Source organism: Hypomesus transpacificus, chromosome 7 (genome assembly GCF_021917145.1).
Source record: "Hypomesus transpacificus isolate Combined female chromosome 7, fHypTra1, whole genome shotgun sequence".
NCBI lineage: Eukaryota > Metazoa > Chordata > Actinopteri > Osmeriformes > Osmeridae > Hypomesus > Hypomesus transpacificus.
Window position 1 is genome coordinate 1,126,781 of NC_061066.1, and position 21,007 is coordinate 1,147,787.

The window sequence follows — 21,007 nt, forward strand, 5'->3', positions numbered from 1 at the left end:
TAACAATGGCTCAGACCTGCCTCTGGAAGGGGGCAGGGGGGGGGGGGGGGGGCAATCAGCGATGCTGAATATGTTGCTGTTGTTGTTTTATTTGCTTGCTTGTTTGTTTCATTGATGCACTTTAGTCTAATTAGAAAAAAGACCTGTTGGTTCCAGATCTGGATATTACGTTTGTCAAAGGTATGAAATGTATATCTGATTCGTTCCTTTTTTCAGAGTACATTGGAAAAGCATTTGTAAGGTCCTCATGGGAATTATTGGTGATGTAAAAGCCAAGCCTCAAGCAGCGAGCTTCTCCACAGCCTTCCAGAACAGTCCTGCCACTCTGGACACAGCAGCCCACATGCAACAGGCCTCCAGTTGACCAGGGCATGAGAGAGTCAGCAGCAGTGATGGTCACTCCTCCTCGTGGTGACTCATGTTACCCTGGAGTGTGTGTGATCGTGTGATCGTGTGTGTGTGTATGTTCCCCTGTGGTCCTGACGCAACGCTGTGACATCCCCCTCTCATATTCCTCTCATCAATAATGAAGCATGTCCGTTATCCTCTCAGGCCCTCCCAGGAGTGTGCACCCCAGCCTGACCCTCTCCAGCCCCCCCCGATGAGATTCCCCCCGACTTATTGAATGAGTGCTGACAGATGATGAAGTGATAGGGTTGAGAAGCCTTGGTTATCTTATGGTTTGTTTGTGTCTGGTCGCAGTGAATGTGGGTCTTCTATTGCATCAAAACACCTTGGGCGCTCCTACTAAAAGCGGTTCAGAGACAAAAGCCTGACTGAGGAGGTCTCCTCGGAAAGGCAAGTTTCTCCTCTTCGGCTTTCATCTCTTTAGCAGGTGTTGTTCTTTCTGGACCTGTGGTCGAGGTCTTGCTGGCATGACAAATAGCGTTGTCTCAAACCTATTCAAACTCTGGCCAGAGGCTTTCCTACAACTGTGAGTACGTGTGTGAGTGAATATGTGTGTGAGTGCGTGAATGTGTGTGTGTGTGTGTGTGTGCACACGCATGTCTGTGCTCGTGAACATCTGTGTCTGTGGTGCTTGCCTCGTCTGATGAAATCGGATGAAATCAGCCTGCACCTCCATACTGACATATGAAGCTGCTGGCGGTTCTGGCCCTGGGACAGACTGGCGCACTGTCATTTGTAGATACAAACACCTTCGCTTGGGGGAAATTGCTGAGCTGAAAGGACTAGTGTCAGCCCATCTCTAAAAGGGGCACGAGGGAGAGAAGATTTGCTTCTTTTTTTTTACCTCGCAAATGTTCTATTTCTGCCATGTGTCTGTCTGGCAAATTGAGATTGAATTTATTACGTCTGAGAGAGGAAGTCTGCGCAGGTCCTCTTGATGGGAGCGGAGGAGTCATTCAGGCACACACACACACACACACACACATAGTCTGACAGCTACCATCTTTGCGGAGGGCTAGACCATGCATCTCAATCAGCCGGGGGAGGAGAGGGGTCTGGCAGGCAGGCAGGCAGGCAGGCAGGCAGGCTGGCAGGCAGGCAGGCAGGCAGGCAGGCAGGCAGGCAGGCAGGCAGGCTGGCAGGCAGGCAGGCAGGCAGGCTGGCTGGTCATCTTCAGAATCTTGTAGCATGGCTGCACCTTTCTGACTCACTTCTAATATAGACTAATATGAGGCCTCGTCTTTCACTCAGTGAACCATGATGCTCTCTACAATGCAATCAAATCCTCTGTTAAATTTATCCGCACAAATTGGCATATTTTAGTCCAGCAGTGAGACAAAGAGGAGAACAAATGAAATGAATGTGATTTAATGGTTTGAGCAAGACAAAGGGCCAGTCTGGTCAGATAATTTCTAGACTGGGTGGGGGTGGAAGGGGAGGGGGGGTCCTCAAGAAACATCTGGCAACAACTGGGCTTCTGAGAGGGACTTTCAAACCAATCAATACCAACAAGAGAGTGGTGTCAGTCTGTCTGTCTAGCCAATCAATACACATAAGAGTGATGTCAGCTTGTCCATCAATCGGTGTGTTTGTGTGTGGCGTTGTTGTGTTTCTGTACGTCTCAAACACATACTGTAAGTCACTCACCTTCTGCTCATCTGATCACTTTGTCACTCAAACTGTTTTCCAGTTTACAAACTGATGCCCAAGGAAGCTGCTCATGTTGATCAAGATCAAGCCGTCATCTGAACAATTCCGTCTCCAAAATCATTCTGTGTCTCTCATCAATTCAGCATGGAGTTATTAAAGAAATCCTATTATGCCAATTTAATTTCACATGAAGCTCAGTTTCATGCATAAATCATGAATTCTTGGTTGAATATTAATATTCATGTCTCTGTGGCACTGCTCATAAAAGTAAAGAGATTTTAACTCTGCATGATCATCCGTATCCTCATCTTCTCTTTTCTGAAACTCAGAGAACATTTTTAAATAATGTTCATTGTTCCATACATAGCAAGTAAAACGTTTTATCTCCATATTTATTTTGCATTTTATAGTATTGTGTGTTCAAATATACAGCAGCATACATACAGTATACTCTCTCAGTATGTGATCCAGTGGGAATTTAGTTATTGTATTGGTATTGTTCTTTGAATATCTAGTCTACCTTCAAAAGACAATGCCTAATAAGTGCATTATCTCCTTATAAAGTGAATACATCCTTCTGTGGACTGTCGGAGCATTCTGAGAGCTCCTGGAACAGAAACAGCACTCTCCGTCATCACTCTCCTCTCCCCCTCACCCCCCTTTTCTCCCCTGACCTCATCTCCTCTCAACATCTCCTCTCAAACCCCTTGGAAACTCTCCTCTTCCTCTCCTCTCCCCTCTTCTCCTGCCCTTGCTTCAAACAAACCCAAGAGCTTCATCGGTATAGAGCAGAATTTCAGTCTACGAATGGATGGAGCGAGAAACTTAATTTAGCGCTGACAATTAATCTGCAGGAGCCAAACACCCTGTCGTGGCCGGCGATGCGTGACAGCGTCGGCAAGGCAGCCCGTCGCGATCTGTCTCTCAGCCCGACAGCCTCGCCGGCCGCCAGCCGTTTATCCGCCCACATACGCCTCCCCAAAAAACTCATTAATCTTTAATGACTTCTTTCGGTGTTCCTGCTATGGCGTATATATGTTCCCATTAATAGGTTTCTCAACCTTATATTACATAGCAATTATAAACGTGAAAAATAATGTGTCATTTTTGCCTCAACTGAAATAGCTTTTTCTGAGGTAGGAAAGCTTTTTTGTAATATCAAGTGTGATATAAGTCTTTTCAGAGACCAGAGGTTTCCTTTACGTAAAATGAGATGAAACAGACACAACACAGCTGTTGGGAACACGAGTGAAGGTTGTCTGCTAACCTGGCAACCATGAATAACAGTGTAGGATAATGGTTCAGTAATAGGGAAAAGCCCTGAGGGAACCCTTCCTGTTGCTCTGTGTTTGATTGGTTCCTTCCCATTTGTTTCATTCATTCAATCCAAACCTTGAATTGGTGCTGTGAGCGTTCGAGAGAGAGGGTGATATGGCACCGTGACCAGTCATGGAACATTCCGGCACTGTAGAGGACCACTGAAAGACATCCCCAGCTTGCTGTCTAAGCACAAATCAGATCCCACACAAACTCACACACAGTCAGTCCTGGGCTAACTGGAATTCCAAAATGGCTGGGAGGGAGGCAGTTGCTTGTAGGATGCAAGGAGTTAGATGGCTGAGCGGTGAGGGAGTTGGGCTAGTAATCAGAGGGTTACCGGATCGATTCCCCACCGTGCCAAATGACGTTGTATCCTTGGGCAAGGCACTTCACCCTACTTCCCTCGGGGGGAATGTCCCTGTACTTACTGTACGTCACTCTGGATAAAAGCGTCTGCTAAATGACTACATGTAAATGTAAATGCTTGTGGTACAGTCCAGCACTCTGACCATGTTACTGGTTTGCAGCCCTTTATGAAGACAATCAGATTTTAGATGGACATGGATATCTTTGTAACAACATATTTGTCCATCTTTTGATCCCTAAGACTTCAACAGTTGGATGGCATAGCAGTCAAAATTGATTTGGAAAATGGATGACCCCGGCAGCCCGGATTTCGCCAGAGAAATGAGGAGCAGGTTGAGGCCTCACCGCTCCTTCTTCAGCCTCAGCCCTCCTGGTCACACAGACAGTCAGAGAAATCTGGAGCGGACTGGTCAAAATGACCTCAGCACTCTCTCACTCTCTCTCTCCCTCTATCGCTGCTGCCTGTGTCACTTGCTCAACTCTCTCTTGTTCCCTTCCTCCCCTTCCTCCATCTCTCTCGGTCTGCATCTTCCTCTCCTTCTACCTCACTCCTACAGGTGCACGGAGACTGCTGAGGGGTTTTGATTGGCACAGTGGCCCAAGCCCTCATTTTCTCAACGCCGCGGCTTCTCTCTGAATCAACAGAGCGTGTAAACACATCAGCTTAGTGGGAGCCGCCTTGGCCCTTTTGCAGGTGCTTACTGTCAATCCACACAGCAGCAAAAGTAAATACAAATCTACACCGAGCATCTAGTCCCAGCTGATCTATAGTCTTACTACTCCTTAACCAGCCGCTGTAAGCAATCACAGACACAAACATTGCTGCTGTGTTAATGAGCCACACTGCATCAATAGCAGGGATGGAGTTTAGACAAGTGTAGTTTGTTTGTATTAAATACAGCATGCAGCTCACTGATTCCTGTGAGAAAAGCTCTCTAAGTTCAGTACAGCTAGTGGGAGGATATGAGTTATAAAATGACTGAGACCATCCGGCAGGGGTGATGTAATCCCTAATCTAACAGGATTGCCCCCCGTATAATCCCACCCTAATCCACTGTAATTATGGACAATGAAAAGTGATCTCTCTTTAAACATGGATTTAAACTTTGATCACAATGTTCAGAGCTCATTTCGGCGAACATGCATTATTAATGAAACTGTGTTTCCCACCCCTAAATGTGAATATGTCTGGTGGAATAGAAGTGAATTCCTCCCCATGGCAATAAGGAGGACGACATTCCAGATGATGAAGAGACAGAAAGAGAAGAGGATCCGTTATTGTACAGTGTAACTTCATGAGAGAAGAATATTTGAACCTAATCCTTTATTTGATGAGAACTGAGAGAGTACAACTATGTAGTTTGCTCACTTAATTTCTTCCCAAAGTTTTTTCAGTGCCCAATGAAAATCAAGTGTAAGTCGAGCACGCCATGAGAGTATAAGCGTGATCGGTCATTTCTTTCAGAGGGACGCAATTTGGAAAGACCTACTGCCGAACTCTTACATGTATTGGGGAGGTACGGGTCACATTAAAAGCAGACATGACAAACGTAACAAAAGTGTGTGAGTGTGTGTGTGTGTGTGCCTACGCATGTACACATGTATGCATGTGTGTGATATTATTTGAATGTGTGGGTGTGTGTTTGTGGGGGTTCATTCAAGGCAACCAGTGTGTGTATCTTCAACCACATTGGAGTGTGTATTAGAGTCTGTTGGCATACTGATGACTGTCTGTCTGGACCCAGGAGCTGCTTGGCTTCCTCTAATGAGGGGAAGAATGACCATGCTGACCTTTCCACCCGGCACCACTCCGTCAGGAACCTGGCCGGACTGCAAAACAAACAGCCCACCACCAGCCAGCCTGCTAAGGAGGGAGAACAAGACTGTGAAAAAGAGCACATGGGATACTGAGAGAGAGACAGAGAGAGAGAGAGAGAGAGAGAGAGAGAGAGAGAGAGAGAGAGAGAGAGAGAGAGAGAGAGAGAGAGAGAGAGAGAGAGAGAGAGAGAGAGAGAGAGAGAGAGAGAGAGCGAGAGTCCGTCCTGACAGAAACGCTCTATTTCTCTTTCTTTCAGTCTGACCTGAGAAGCAAGTGTAGAGGTGTTGCTCATCACTTGTGTTTGTCCATCAGTCCCCACCGCCCTGGCCGTCTGAGCAGAGATCAGCCTCAGCCCACGCCGCCTCACACACACAGGTATGCACACACCACTTAATGTATCATGGACACATCAACAAAGACACTTTTTAACGTGGCCTGCCGTAGCATTGCTACTGAGTGGAAAACAGCAGCTTTCGTCCATTCCTCTTGCGAATGGATAATTTTATTTCACCTTGACTGGAGAAATTCGTTTAAAACTTGAGCTCCATCTTCATGGGGCAATTTGGAGGGTTGTAAAACGCGAGATACGCGTGTAATCACTAGTGCTATTATCCCTAACAGCGTGGTTATGGCTAAAAGCGTTGCGAAACACTCAATAAATCCTGACCTTCACTGGGCCCGTAGTCCAGGAGCGAACACCAACAAAACAATTATCTCGGCTCGTTTCCCCCTCTCCTCGTCCACCATACATCATTGTTTATCAAAATCGAAACCCCCTGTTCATTGAGTGTAGACCAGTCCCCCACCCACACCCCTCCAACCGCTCCCACCTTCCCCCGCCCTCAGATCAATGTCTGATTACTGTGTCCTCCCTCCCTTCACCGCCCTGCTCTCGGGGACCAGAGTGTCGTCAGTCGATACATCTGGCAGCGCGATTATGATCATCGTTATCAGTTAGCACAGGGGGGAAGTGATAGGAGCAGGCTCCATTTATTGGAAGCTTGTGATGCAAAAAAGTGCAGAAGTTGTTTTATGGACATTCAGACACAGTCCCGAGCTGATATGAATCCCTGTCCATCCAGCCGTGATACAGTCCTAATGTGAAGCGGGGGTGTGCCCCACACTTGATGGTTGTGTGGGGAGGAATAAGAAAGTGAATTCAAGAATTTATAACTCCCTCAAGGGCTTCACCTTTCTCCAAATGAATGCACTAAAATATATATATACACTTTTTTGCAAGTGCCTTAAAATATCGTTTTATGATCCACTTTCTGACAAAATCAAATACATCTCACTAGGTCGGCTTGTCTCAAGTCCACTTGAAAGCCAGATCAAGGAAAAACATGCCTTTGGATCAGCCTGCTCCCCATTTTATTTTCTTCGCTTTTGCAGACTAGCTTCTCTGCTTTTTATGGCCATTTAATGGTAAAAATCATTAGGCCTAGAAGCTGACATTTAAAGGCAGGAGACGCGCAAGTCGTTTAGAGGCAAATCTCGCTCAGTGGAAATGTCAGACTAACAAGGTACAAATCCTCCAGAACCTTCATCCACGACACATTCAGCCGCTGTATCCCCGGTAACGCCACAGCGTCTCCACGCCCACGGGAGAGGGGAGGGGGGCCGGGCTGCTGGAGGGATACACACTACTATCAGCCATTCATCCAGACAGAGCAGCAATCCAGAGGAGCACAGGTCAACTGCCATCTGCCCACACCTGCCTTTCTATTCAAAACCCCATCCCTGATGACTCAAACATCCTCCTTTGAGGTTCACTCAATGGTACTGCACCATTATCTGGTCGCCCTCAGCAAGCTATTCTGAAGGCTTCCTGGTCTTACAGTAAGAAGGCAGATAGATGAGGGTTGGGGGGCGTGAGGAAGGGAACTGACGGAGGTGGAAAGAGGCCAGCGTGTTAGCTCATCCAATCTAAAACCTCCTTGGGGAGAGATCACTAATAAAAAGAAAATAGCTTGTCCACAGCGGAGCAGCCATTTCACAAGGGACAAAAGGTTGCTGGGACAGAGAAGAGTTATGTGGAGCCAGGATCTGATGCTCATGTGGGGGTGTTAAGGGGCTAATGTAGTTTGTGTGTGTGAGTGTGTGTGTGTGTTTGTGTGTTTGTGTGTGTGTGCGCATGTCTCTATGTCTGTGTGTGTACAGTAGTTTTGCTAGTGTGCTGACTGCCCTAATAAAAGTATTATGTTCATCCTGTTTTCTTGGACCCTGTCAAGTTAGTGACAGCTGCAATGTTTTTTTTTTTTGCAAAGATTTTATCAAGACAAACCTCTCCAGTCTGAATCAGCAGTGTGGAGTGCAGTGAGGACCAATGAGACCCTCACATCTCATCACACACACTAGTGGACAGCATATTCTCCACCAATCACCATTACCCTTGATCATGAATAAAGCCATGCATTCTCAAACACCCACACACTGTCATGCACACACACACACACCCACACACACAAACACATCAGTGTGTCCCTGATCTCTGCCTCTACACACAGTCAGTGTCTGGGGGCTCGTAGGGTCGATGGGGGATTATATGGTCCCCTTTAACGATCCTCCTCCTTCACGAGTCCCTCCAGCTCCCAGCCAGTGAGGGCAGACGCTGTCCCCCAGGACAGGGCTTAATGTCCTCTATCATGTGACTGGGGCCCTCTGATGTCATAGTGGAGGATATGGTACATCTATCTTGGCTCTAAGGAGACTCCAGTGTCCGTGGCAGAATGATAATACAGATGGAAGATGAAGTTCCTCAAAGCAAAAGGATCTGGATTATTTGTGTTAGCCGTGCAACAGTTCATGATAACTGAATGGTCGTATGACACTGTGTGTGCTGGTGCAGGGTTGCAGGGTGCATACTCACCCTACATCTCTTATATGAGAGGATGGACATTTCTCAGTGCAGGACCTCTACCACACAAACAGGCATGCACACAGACACACACACACACACACACACCACCAGCAACCACCTCGCCTCCATGTCCTCTGCCCTCTCTAGTGAAACATACCTCCGGCTGTAGACCCTATGGGTTTGCCACTAAGGATTTGACACGTCGCTGGTGACAGCTAGGCCCCGACCTGTTTCCACAGGCTACATAACCTGCATGGAGATGGTATGTCTGTGACATTGATTTGAACCTGTTTTCTATATCAGAATGGCCACTATGATCCCAAACCCTCCAGTAGCTTGGCGGGGCCCTATGGTGAATGAATTGTATCTGACGTTTTCTACTCTCGCCTCGTGATTCCATTACAGCCGTCCCTCGTTCTCCAAGTTCAGAGTGGCGGCAGGAGAGAAAGATCCATAACGTGAAACACCATTTCCGCCGAAACGATTGGAGGCATCTCCTTGTCACAGGGACCGTGTTGCTCTTCTTCAGTTATTTCACAAACCGCACCTTACTGTAATAAAGATTTGAGTCATAGTGGGTGCACAAATTCATATCGAGGAAACAACCATGGGATCACTCTCTATTCCTCTGCCAGAACTTTCACGGAAAGTAGAATTAGGTTGCAGAGAGTGAGTGTGCTGAATTGCTCTGTCAGGTCCTGGTTATTGAATTGATGCTGCTCCTTTAAACTCCTTTGGGAATGATTGGATGTGTGTGAGGCTGCATATTGCTCACCCAATATATCTGTGGCTTTTCTGAATCTTGTTCAGGGGTGCTGCGTGTGTGTGTGTGCGTGCGTGCGTGTGGGAGACTGAGAGGGGTTGGAGGTGGCTGGCGACCTTCCAGAGCCACAAGGAGAAGACTGAGCCAAGGGCTTTCCACCAACCACTCTAAATCAGATTGACCATACCTCCTCATTCCCACTGCAGGCCAGATGTGTGTGAAGGGTGATTGCATTTGTGTATGTGTATGTCTGTGTGTGGGTATGTGTGTGTGTCTGTGTGTGGGTATGTGTGTATGTCTGTGTGTGGGTATGTGTGTGTGTCTGTGTGTGGGTATGTGTGTGTGTCTGTGTGTGCTTGGAGGGAGGACATGTGGTGTGTCTCTGGTCGGAGAGTGTGTATTCACTGGCTGCGTCAACTCACCTGTATTTCAACCTGGTGTCAGTCTGAAATGACTTCTGGTGAGACTTTTCCAAACTCTTGCCCTAAACATCAGGAAACTGTCATTTTCCCCCGACTATTTTTGCCGTTGGGCTTGACAGTGTCGTCTGACTGAGATTGTTGTCAAATGTTTCTCTACCATTTCAGCTGGAGCTGAGGAAAAATGTGAATCAATATGCCTGAAAAAGGTAACTTGTGGTGGGCAGCCCTGGCAGGCATGGTGAAATTGTGCATTTAATCCAATTTAAATGGAGGCCTCAATTCATGTGTGAAAAGTTGAAATGAAAGCATCCGGTGATGAAATGGATGTGCTCGGGGTTTCTATCCTTTGACGATGCTGGTCCTCTTTGCAGAGGACGTGGAGGGCATGGAAATGATTTGTTGACAATTCACAACAGTTTTTTTTACAGATTGAATAAAGATAAGAGAAAGAGTATGATTTAGCTGTGCTTTTTGCCTCTTCACTTCATCTCTGCTGCAGCAATTAAAGTAATGCCATAATAGATACTGTTGCTAAAGGCTTTGCGCTCTGCTGATGTTTGTGTTGTTATTCTGCGATCAGAAGAGTCAAGGCTGCAGTACAATTTCTACCGAGCTAATAATCACAAGGGGGATAGTGTAGGGGTACTGTTGATACAAGGCACTGTGGACTGTAGCCAGTCAGCTGAGGCACAGCATGTAGAGAAGTCCTGGGAGGATTCCAACTGTCAGCACCTGGAGTCTGTTATCACATCTCTCTCTGTCTTTCTCTGTTTGTTTCTCCATCTGTACTCTCTCTCTCTCTCACACTCTCCCTCCTTTATCAGTGTTTCCTCTCCTCTTCCTCTCTTTTTCTCCCTCAATCTATGTCTGTCTCTCTGTCTTTATCTCTCCCTCACCCTCTTTCTCGCTCTTTTAGCCCTTTTCAGAACATTCATAACTAATAGTTATCTATTCATTGGTTAGCGTCCACCTTAGCAGAAAAACACTGCAAAGTAATAGAGTATTGACTTGTTGTCATATATTTGTAAATAGGTTTATACAAGGACAAAATAAATATGACTGTTATGTTCTATCAATAACAGAGTTTAGTATGCTCTCTGAGCTACTGTCATCAATAAACTCCCTGATATAATCTCTGCAGTTTGGAGCTCCACACTGCTGCAGAAGGGAATCAAGTCAAGGGTGGACCTCTCGGGGAAAGACTATCAGTTTAACTGTGCCTTTTTACAGCTCCCACATGAGGGTGAAAACAGCTACCGGAGGTGCTCTCCGTGCGGTATCAGTCAGTAAGACAAGATTGGTATAACTTGTGGATGTCCACCTGATGGAGCTCATTGGAGTCTCAGGGATTGACTGAGCAAGGCTGGCCTGGGCTGTGCTGAGTTAGGCTGGCCTGGGCTGGGCTGGGCTGAGCAAGGCTGGCCTGGGCTGGGCTGGGCTGAGCAAGGCTGGCCTGGGCTGGGCTGAGCAAGGCTGGCCTGGGCTGGGTTGGGCTGAGTTAGGTTGGGTTGGGCTGGCTATAAGCTTGGCTTGACTCAGAAGGATTGTGTTTTCAAACAGTTTCAGGTCAAAAGAAAGGGACGAAGAAAAACACTCTTCTGACATCTAGTGGTAAAATACTTCTACTACAATAAAAATTAAGTGTACGCGTATAAAAGTGTGCGTGTGTATGTGTGTGTGTGAGAGGGAGAGAGAAACATGCCAAATACATGTCTTTACTGATAGAGTTGGTAACATCGTGAAATCCTAAACAACTGATCTCCAGAGCAATCACTCCCTCTCTCAAGGCTGTGGCAAGCACGAGAGCAGATTACAAGTCAGACTGCGTGTGTGTGTGTGTGTGTGTGTGTAATTATGTGGTTTTGGGTGTAGAGTTTCATGTCCTGAATAGTCCTGGCTCAAACATGCATAAACATATCAGTGACGTGTGGAAAAAGAAAGGCGGGACTAATTATTATCAAGCATAGCTGCTTGGATCCGTCTAGAGTAAGAGAGTCATACCACTTCCCTGTTCTTGTTCTTTTTTTTTACAAATGGCGACTAATGTGTCTCTGCTGGAGGAACACTTGTCCTGTCCCATTTGCTGTGGCATATTCAACAACCCTGTGGTGTTACAGTGCAGCCATAGCTTCTGCCATGGGTGTCTGCAAGAGTGCTGGCAGGACATAGAGAGTGTGACCTGTCCGGTGTGTCGGAAACAGTGTTCTACTGAGGAGCCCAGAGTGAGCCTAGCCTTGAAGGGACTCTGTGAATCCATACAGAACAAGAGTGAGACGCCCATAGGATCTCAGGACGTCTCCGGATCTCAGGACATGTGCCTGCTACATGATGAGAAACTCAAATTGTTTTGTTTTGAGGACAAGCAGCCCATTTGTGTTGTTTGTCACACATCCAAAGCACATAAGGGTCATGAATGCTATCCCATTGGAGAGGCTGTTTCTGAACTGCAGGTGAGATAGAGTATAGTTTTTTTTCTCTTATTTACTGTTAATCAGATACAATGATTATGTGTTCATTTAGCATAACTTTTTATCAGCAATTAATCTATGGGGTATACTTTTGGTCAGATAAATGCCTGCTGAATTGGTTATGACATAAATGTCAAATCAAAAACAGTTCTTTGTTTTGTTGTCTTTGTAGGTTGTGTCAGATACACTTTGACAATATTAAAATACAACCTTTGACTCTAGGGTGAAATCAAGGCTATTCTGCTGAAAAACAAATGTCTAATGGAGCCAGCAAAGGTGGAACATAAAACCCTGATGGACCACATAACGGTTGGTATTTTTTTTAAACTTTTTCAAATCATACAGCGAAAAATCAGACAGCGAAAAAGACTCTTAACACTCTAAAAAATTTATTTTTTTGGTTTCTTCAGTACCAGGGACAACGTGGAGAGGAAACGATAAGAGCCCAGTTTGTTAAACTACAGCAGTTTCTGGAGGAGGAAGAAGCTGCCAGGATAGCTGCTCTGAGGAAAGAAGAAAATCAGAAATATGAAGTAATACGAGAAAGAAATGACACTTTGACCAAGGAGATGTCGTCCTTTTTAGAGACTTCTTCAGGAATCAGTAAGGACATGGAGAACAATGTCACCTTTCTTAAGGTACAATATGACTTGGGAACCTTGGGGACGATTAGGAGTTTTGTCATACTTGGTATGCAATGTAAACATGTGAACAGGTGTACAGTGAGAAATTGAAAAACGTATTAGTGTCCAGTTGTTCCCTATAGAATGGGTGTTAGAAGAATTGAGTTGTTTCTCATTTTTAAAAATGTTGTTTCTACAGAACTACAAGTCAATACTAGACAGGTAAGTCCTGTTCAATCAGTTGTTTTTGGGACTGAAAATGACTCAGTTGGTAACCACACCAATGATATTTATAACCACAGAGCAAACAGCACCTCTCAGCACACACCTCAGCAGACTGATCCAGGAATGTTGATTGACATGGCCCTACACGTTGGATCTCTAAAGTTCAAAGTCTGGTCCAAGATGACATCACTTCTTGAACACAGTAAGTTTGTTCATAGAAGACAGCTAAGAAAACACCTAAAATTACATCATTTCTTCATTTTATTTAGCCTACGCTTTTATACAAACCAACGTACAAATAGTGCATGTAAAAAGCACAGCAGAAGATCAAGGATCAGAAGTGCACATTCTAACAGTATTTTGGTGGCCTGAGTCAAGGACTGGTTTGTATTATAGTAGCCACATCACACCATTTGTGTAAATGTGTTTCTGTACTGTCCCTTTCCCAAAGATCCAGTCACAATGGATCCAAACACACTCTGCAGGAAGCTCATCCTCACTGATGACCTCACCAGTGTGACATATAGTGAGGAGACCCAGGCATGGCCAGATGTTCCTGAGCGGATGTGTGCAGGGGTCTTGGGGTCTGAGGGCTACAGTAAAGGCAGCCACTACTGGGTTGTGGATGTTGGAGACAGTGACAACTGGACCTTAGGGGTGGTCAAGGAGTCAATTGCACGCAAAAAGATGTTGAAAATGGTTCCTGAAAGTGGACTGTGGAGCATCAGGTTTGTCAGTGGGAAATACAAGGCAGGTGTGAAAGCACGCTCTGCGATACATGTAGCTGAGCGCCCTCGTGTGATCAGAGTACAGCTGAACTACGACAAAGGGGAGTTGAAGTTTTCAAATCAGATAACCCAAACAGAATTATACACTTTCAACAACAAGTTCACAGGGAAGGTGTACCCATACTTTAATACTAGCAGCCTTAAATGTCCACTGAAGCTTCAGATATTAGACTTGCGTTTTGGAGGCGTTCAATAACTAACTTTTTGGCTGAGGAATGTTGTAAATTACTCTTGTGCTACAAAAGTGATGCCAAATGTTAGATTTATCTGCAAACTGTTGATCTCAACATTAAATCGTTTAAAGTTAATCTGTTCATCTGTTTCTCTTGTATTTTTTTTTACATGTAACGAAGGCCCACAGAAAATTGACAAATCCATTCAAATACACTTCAGGCAGTTCTATTTATCCACCAATGATGACCCGAAAATGGCTTGACATTTTAATGCCTGAAAGTTGTTGAAGTTAAAGTTCACTACCAGGTATTACTACCAGACGGGGATAGCTTTTTGAAATCTACAGGCTATGTTTTACTTTAATAATAACGGAGCAGTCTGCTGCCTTAATCAAAAGTAGTTTGTAACTGTAAACTGAAATATTGGTGCATAGTCTGAGATTTTCTGTCCATTTTAAACATTCTATACTATTACAAGATGTGTTGCTTCATTGTAGTGTCACACTTGAATAAAACATCTTACCTTGGTAATTTAACTCATTCTTGAGCTAAGATGGTTTACGTACTGTTGTGATATTTTCAACCGGGGACAAAACAAAAAGATTAACGGGAAACTTTCAATCAAAGATTTGAGTAAGTGCTTTTCTTTAAAGGGTTAAAAAGCCGACCACTTGGCTCCACCCCATCGGATGATGACTCATTTTAACAGGAAGCAGGAAGTCGAAACAACTTCAGTGTCGTAGCTTGTTTTTCAGCTGTGTCTTGAAAGGTGAGTGTCTCTAGAACGTTTTTTCTTTTCTTTTTTTTTTCTTTTACAAAACGCAAACATATTTCGACAGCATGTTATTTTAAACAGTCAAGTGAAAAGAAATATGACTCCCTCCAGAGTGTTTGTGTGTGACTTAATCGAAGGCAGTTTTGTCTGTTACACTTCCAGCTCCTGCCTTTGACGTACACACCTTACGATAAGGGAAGCCTGGATGGCAGTCGCCAGACTCTCTCTCGCAGAGGTGGATCTCTCCTGCCCCATATGTTGTGACATCTTTAGGGACCCTGTGGTCCTCAAATGCAGCCACAGCTTCTGCGCCTCCTGCCTGCAGCAGTACTGGTCTGGGAAGGGGTCCTGTCGCGACTGCCCCCTCTGTAGGAGGGAGACTGCGGAAGAGCCTGTGGCCAGTCTGACCCTGAAGAACCTGTGTGAGTCCTACATCCAGGAGAGTGAGGCCCAGGACTCAGCAGGCGAGCTGTACTGTGAACCAGGGGAGCTATGTGCTCTCCACGGGGAAAGGCTCAAGCTCTTCTGCTTGCAGGACAAAGTGCCAATCTGTGTGGTGTGCCACACCTCCAGGAAGCACAAACAACACGAGTGCTGCCCTGTCAACGAGGCTATCGTGGAAATGAAGGCCAGTAACCTCAAACGTCTCTGATTACTTATTGGGCTTCGATTGCACACTGTATATTGGTGTTAAGTTAGGTTTGGTTGGAATAATGCTTTTAAAGTTAAGCCTGTTGATATTTACTGTTGCCTTTTGGACTTGGATGTGAAACACTGTCTGCTTTTGTAGATATTTGTAGAGTTGGCCCAGATACTTATTCAGCCTCGTCTCTGAAAGGACTGGAGAAAGAGGCTCACATAATCTAAATTCTACGTTCCTATTTTGGATAGGAGAAGATCACGTTTGCTCTCACCTCTCTGCAAGAGAAGAAGGAATCTTTTGACAAAACGAAGCAAAGCTATGAGAACATAACTACACACCTTCAGGTAAACGCTGATGTCGATCACTCATTAAAAACTCTTAATACCGACAGTATTATAGAGGAGCTGTTTTTCAGGCCCAGGCCTACTTTGTGGAGAGGAGAACCCACGAGGAGTTTGAGATGCTCCATCAGTTCCTCAAGGCAGAGGAGGAGGCTAGGATGGCCTCACTGAAGGAGGAGCAGGAGAGCAAGACGGAGAGGATGAGGCAGAAGATTGAGGAGGTGAACCATAACATAGCCGCTCTCTCTGACACGATAAGATCCCTCGAAGCAGAGATGGCCCTGGAGGACATCTCCCTCCTGCATGTGAGCTCGTCCGCGGATGGACGTCATTTGAATGATCTTTTCTAGGTGGATTACCAAAGTGCAATGGTTTTTGTTTGTTAATATTTGTCTTTTGCTCCCCCCAGAAATACAAGAAGACCATGTCAAGGTATGTTTCCTCATTTTTGTTAGTGCTGACAACCTATTTTGCCAGTGGCCTTGTGCGTTTCCAATCAAAGTACTTTATTTTGTGTTGCAGTGCTCAGTGTACACTACAGGAACCAGTTGTGGATCAGGGATGCCTCATAGATGTGGCCAAGTACCTTGGTTCTCTTAAGTACATGGTATGGGAGAGAATGCGTGGGATCATTAAATACAGTAAGTACATAAGACCATGATATAGTGTGTATATGTACAGTACAGTCTGACAGACTCAGTAGAACCCAAGACATGACGGCAGCACGGCTTTGTCACTTCATCGGGGACTAAAGATGTGTTGTCACACTCTCCTCAGCCCCTGTGACCCTTGACCCCAACACAGCTGCTCCTTGGCTCCTCCTATCAGAAGACCTCACGAGTGTGAGAGACAGTGATGACAAACAGATGCTTCCGGAAAACCCAGAGAGGTTTGACCCTGATACTGGCGTCCTGGGCCACGAGGGCTTCACCTCAGGAAAACACACCTGGGATGTAGAGGTTGGGGAGAACACCGCCTGGGTCCTGGGTGTGGCCAAAGAATCTGTCCTGAGGAAGGAAAAAGTATCCTCAGTGCTGAAAAATGGCTACTTATCTGTTTACTTTTACCACAAGATGTATTTTGCAGGAACCTCCCCCCTAACACGTCTTAACCTGAAGAAGAAGCCTCACAGAATCAGGGTGCAGGTGGATTGTGAGAGGGGGAGAGTGTCTTTCTCTGATCCGGCAGACAACTCCAACATCTACACATTCAAACACATCTTTTCTGAAAAGGTCTTCCCCTACTTCTGGGTTGGATGTAAACAGTGTCCTCTCAGGATTGAGCCACTAGAGGTCTCTGTAAAAACGATTGATTGTAGTTGAGAATCTCAATTCATAATATATTTATCTTTTGAAGTCTAATTGATTTATTATTTAAATAATATAAGACAGCACTTACACATATTCTGAGATTCTATCCAATTATTAATTGCATGTCACTACACTTAAGATTGTATTTTCCGATTGTTATTTTTGTTTTGTTTCAGATAATATAATTGTGACAATTTGTAACTGTTTGTTCGAGCAAGAATAAAAGCATGTCAACTTGAAATGTCATTTGTTTCGTTTACTTGTAATTGATGAATATAATCATTAGTATTACTATTACTACTTTGTCTTTCGTTAGAGGGCAGCTGGAATAAACCACTCTTGGAATTTTCAGATCCACTGACGTGAAAACCCTCAGAACGGCTAGAATCTAAAATCATTTGTAAAATTATCTTGAGGGCACCTACTGCGGAGGCCTACATTTAATTATGTTAGTAGACGAATGTTTCAGTCCACCATCGTTTAACTTTTAGGCCTATTAACTTAAGCAAAGATAGCTTCTAATAGGACAGTCGACAAAGCGGTACAGTAACGCACAACGCAGTGTAAGGAAGAAGACAGAAGTAGGCTAAGTCTTATACCTATATTATAATCGTGTTAGAAGGAATATATTGTTATTATGGTTATGTATGTTTGTATAACGTTTTTAAGATGGTTTGAATGATTATGTTTGACTTAATGTGTAAACCCGTCACTATGCCCTCGATAGCCTCTTCTCTCAAGCGTTAGCAAATCGCACATGTATTTTTCTTTCAAAGGTGAGCAAAAGGACAGCTTGGACGGTGACCATTACTTGTGTCCCCAGGGCTTTGCAACAGAAACCATCGAATTAATTATTAATTTTAGATGTACCCTTGCAGTTTTTAAAGTAGCTAGTCCTGCTTTAAACTCGTATTTCTCTACAGATTATAGAAGAAACTAACCTCTCAACAAGCAAGATGAAAAAGAGAAAGGAAAGTGAGATTTCACGCAGAGATTCACCTTCAGAGTCACCCAAAGTCAGCTTCCTGAGCTCCCATCTTCTTCTTCTGGAGATAGCCTCTGACACCAACACCAGCCTTCCAGTGTGGGACAGTATTCGCTCACAACAAGTGGACATCGGATGGACTGTGACACCTTACAGTATCAATGTTTGTTTCACTCCTCTCCTGTCCAAGCCAGTGCCAGACCCAGGGTGTGGCCAAATCAGTGTCATACCCAGGACCACCCTGGCCCCAACCCAGCCCCAGACCGGAGCCGTCAGCCTTCAACAAATCATCATCCAATCACTGTCTCCATACGCAGGTTCCGACCCAAACACCCCTAATGTCCTGGTCACTTTCCCCCAGAGCACCCTCCAGATATCCCCACCACCTCACCCTCCCGGCCTCCCCACCCCCAACCAGGTCCTCATCCCCAACTCCGTCATCCTCCCATTGCCTTTTATCATCAAGCAACCTCAACTTCCAACTCAGACCAGCACCTCTGCCAAGAAAGATAGCGCCGTAGCCTCTACAAGCTACCAGGCCCAGTTCACAACCTCTACTCCACCCCTGTCTGCCTGTCGCCTCTTCCACACCAAGCACTCCCCTGACATCCAGATATGCGAGCACTTCCTGATCAACGATTGTTTCCTTGGGCTCAAGTGCAAGCAACATCACACGTCGTTCCCCTTCCACTGGCAGCTGCGGAACAGCACGTGCGATCAGTGGTTGGACTTTTCCACTTGTAACCAGGTACGCCTGGAGAGGCTGTACTGTAATGTCAGCAGAGACGAGATAAGCTTGCGTGATGGGTGAGTAGAGTAATGCAGCATTCTCTAATACACTATGGACATTTGTGGTTTGTTTCTGCCTTAATTAGCCAGCTACTGTAACCAATATGTTATTGTTGCTCTGTATCTTTTTGCCCATTGTGCCTGGTAGCTGAAGACTTTAACTCTTACTGAATACTGTTAAAACTATGTCCATGATCTTCTGCCATACCTTCTATGCACTCTTTGTTGTGTCTTTTTGAATGAAAGTATCTGTCAAATGAATGAAATGTATGCATTTATTATGTCAAGCGTATTCAGCAATGTGAAATCTTGTGTCCAATTCACTTCATTTGGACATCATTTCCCAGCAATATGTGTTGTGAATATCTTCCAGAATGTCTGTAGTCACCTTGTCGTTTGACACTATGGAGGTTGGCAAATCTGAGAAGTATGACCTGGTGAGGCGTCTCTCCAACACCTCCAACCGAATCTGTAACCCCCACTTCCCTACCGAGTGGCACTTTTTCTGGTGGAACTACCTCAGCTGGGAGGAGTACAAACAGGTAGGGCTACTGTGCACACAACCACACACATACACATACACACGCACACACACACACACACACACACACACACACACACACACACAGAACCACACAAACACAAACATTTCCACGACCACACACAAACACATTGCCTTGGCTTCTTCCTCTGTACCAGTCAAACTCTTCTTCTGTCCTTCGACTGCATGTCATTAATACTGAGCTTTAGTGATAGCAGAGTGTTTGTGATGGCTTTGGCAGGATGTGTCTAAGCTCCTTCTGGAGACGATGGCCAGTGAAAGACTGGACTGTCGCTTCCACATCGGATCCCAGGAGTACATGGTGAACTTCCTCAGCATGACCCAGACCAATGTCACCACAGGCTTTGAGCGCAGGATCCGATGGAGACCGGCCTACCGTTCGGTGCTCGACATCCTGCCTCACCTCAGGTACAGCCCACTGCTGAGTGGGGCTGAAGTTTAAATGGAATGGGAACAAATACAACATGTCTGAATGTGGGGGGGGGGGACATGTCAACCCCATACTTAGTGTAATCTAGATAGTGTCAAGCCCAATCTGGGGAAATCTAGACCACAGACAATACTTTTACATCGCTCCGACTTTCCCCTCACTGCACAGGACAGGCGTTTTGACTGTCCCCACTCCTGCTGATTCCCCGGCGGGTAACTTCAGCGTGGATCCCCTGAAAGAGTTCTCCACCTGGTACCCTCCCACGTGGGCTCCAAACCCCGAGCAGAACAGCATCATGGTGGACGTGCCCCCCTTCTCTCCAGTCTACCAGAAGATCTACCGCCTGTTCCACCAGAGCCTGCCAGAGACCAGCGTGGAGATCCTCAACATCCTGCAGATTCAGAACGTCCTCCATTGGGACAAGTTCCAGAGGTATAGGAAGTGACCAATACCTACTACTTTACAAGTTTCACAATGAGTAATGCCGCCAAGTCAATGTTAATCCTATAGCACATTTAAACACAACAATGTATAATCATGTGAGTGTCTTTCCGAATGTGTTTACCGGTAGTTACCTTGTGCTAACAAGTCTGTGTTGCCCCAGACATAAGGAGCACATGCTGAAGTGTGACCCCAAGGCAGGGCAGGGGCTGGAGCGCCACCTGTTCCACGGGACCCCAGGCACCAACATCCAAGACATCTGCCACAACAACATCGACCCGCGTGTCGCCGGGGTCAACGGCGTGTCTCATGGGTACGGTGCCTACTTTGCCTGCGACGCTAGATACTCCAACACCTACGCCACCCCGTCTGGTGGCAGCCTGACCCAACACATGTTCCTCGCCAAGGTTCTGGTGGGAAAGATGGTCGTTGGAAAGCAGAAGTTCCGCCGTCCCCCACCGGTCAGCAAGAACAACTGCATCCTGTACGACTCCTGTGTCGACAGCCTGCCCAAACCCTCCATTTTTGTAGTCTTTGACAGATGCCAGTGCTACCCATACTACCTCATCAAGTACAGAGAGCTGCCCATGGTGGTGGAATTGGTGTGAGCCTAGTGAGTATGTTACTTTTGTTAACAAGTAGTAAATGTTAATTCTGTAGAATATTGACTGTGACTCGAGTTACAGAGATCCAGACATAAGATGTCAAAACTGTTTACTGTTGAATATTTTTGTTCACCCGGTTCAAAGCAAAATTTTATCTGCAGTAGATCAGCTTTTATCTTTAGATGAACACAAATGATGCATGGGTCCAGTAGAGTTTAACCATTATCAAGTAAAAAACAAA

The 21,007-nt window shown here is 45.6% G+C and overlaps 2 protein-coding genes across 4 annotated transcripts; both read left to right on the plus strand.

The window, feature by feature from the left end:
- The first annotated feature begins 11,552 nt into the window (after window positions 1-11,552).
- On the plus strand, window positions 11,553-17,200 carry trim35-14 (tripartite motif containing 35-14). 3 transcript variants are annotated; one of them, XM_047022745.1, is made up of 8 exons: window positions 13,908-14,192; window positions 14,539-14,654; window positions 14,802-15,288; window positions 15,552-15,647; window positions 15,719-15,949; window positions 16,054-16,076; window positions 16,167-16,285; window positions 16,422-17,200. In XM_047022745.1, the coding sequence occupies exons 3-8, from the start codon at window positions 14,866-14,868 to the stop codon at window positions 16,964-16,966; spliced, it is 1,437 nt and encodes a 478-aa protein (XP_046878701.1). In that variant the 5' UTR covers window positions 13,908-14,192; window positions 14,539-14,654; window positions 14,802-14,865; the 3' UTR covers window positions 16,967-17,200. The 3 variants fall into 3 exon arrangements, 2 of the variants coding, with proteins under 2 accessions (XP_046878701.1, XP_046878699.1); XM_047022743.1 differs by having other exon boundaries at window positions 14,823-15,288; XR_006956299.1 differs by lacking the exons at window positions 14,802-15,288; window positions 15,552-15,647; window positions 15,719-15,949; ... (1 more) ...; window positions 16,167-16,285; window positions 16,422-17,200 and adding exons at window positions 11,553-12,058; window positions 12,299-12,385; window positions 12,487-12,714; window positions 12,899-12,921; window positions 13,002-13,126 and having other exon boundaries at window positions 13,376-14,192; window positions 14,539-14,648.
- A 511-nt stretch (window positions 17,201-17,711) lies between these two features.
- On the plus strand, window positions 17,712-20,769 carry LOC124469766 (protein mono-ADP-ribosyltransferase TIPARP-like). Its single transcript, XM_047023257.1, has 6 exons — window positions 17,712-17,730; window positions 17,885-18,746; window positions 19,102-19,270; window positions 19,511-19,698; window positions 19,889-20,152; window positions 20,325-20,769. The coding sequence occupies exons 1-6, from the start codon at window positions 17,712-17,714 to the stop codon at window positions 20,767-20,769; spliced, it is 1,947 nt and encodes a 648-aa protein (XP_046879213.1).
- Window positions 20,770-21,007: the final 238 nt, after the last annotated feature.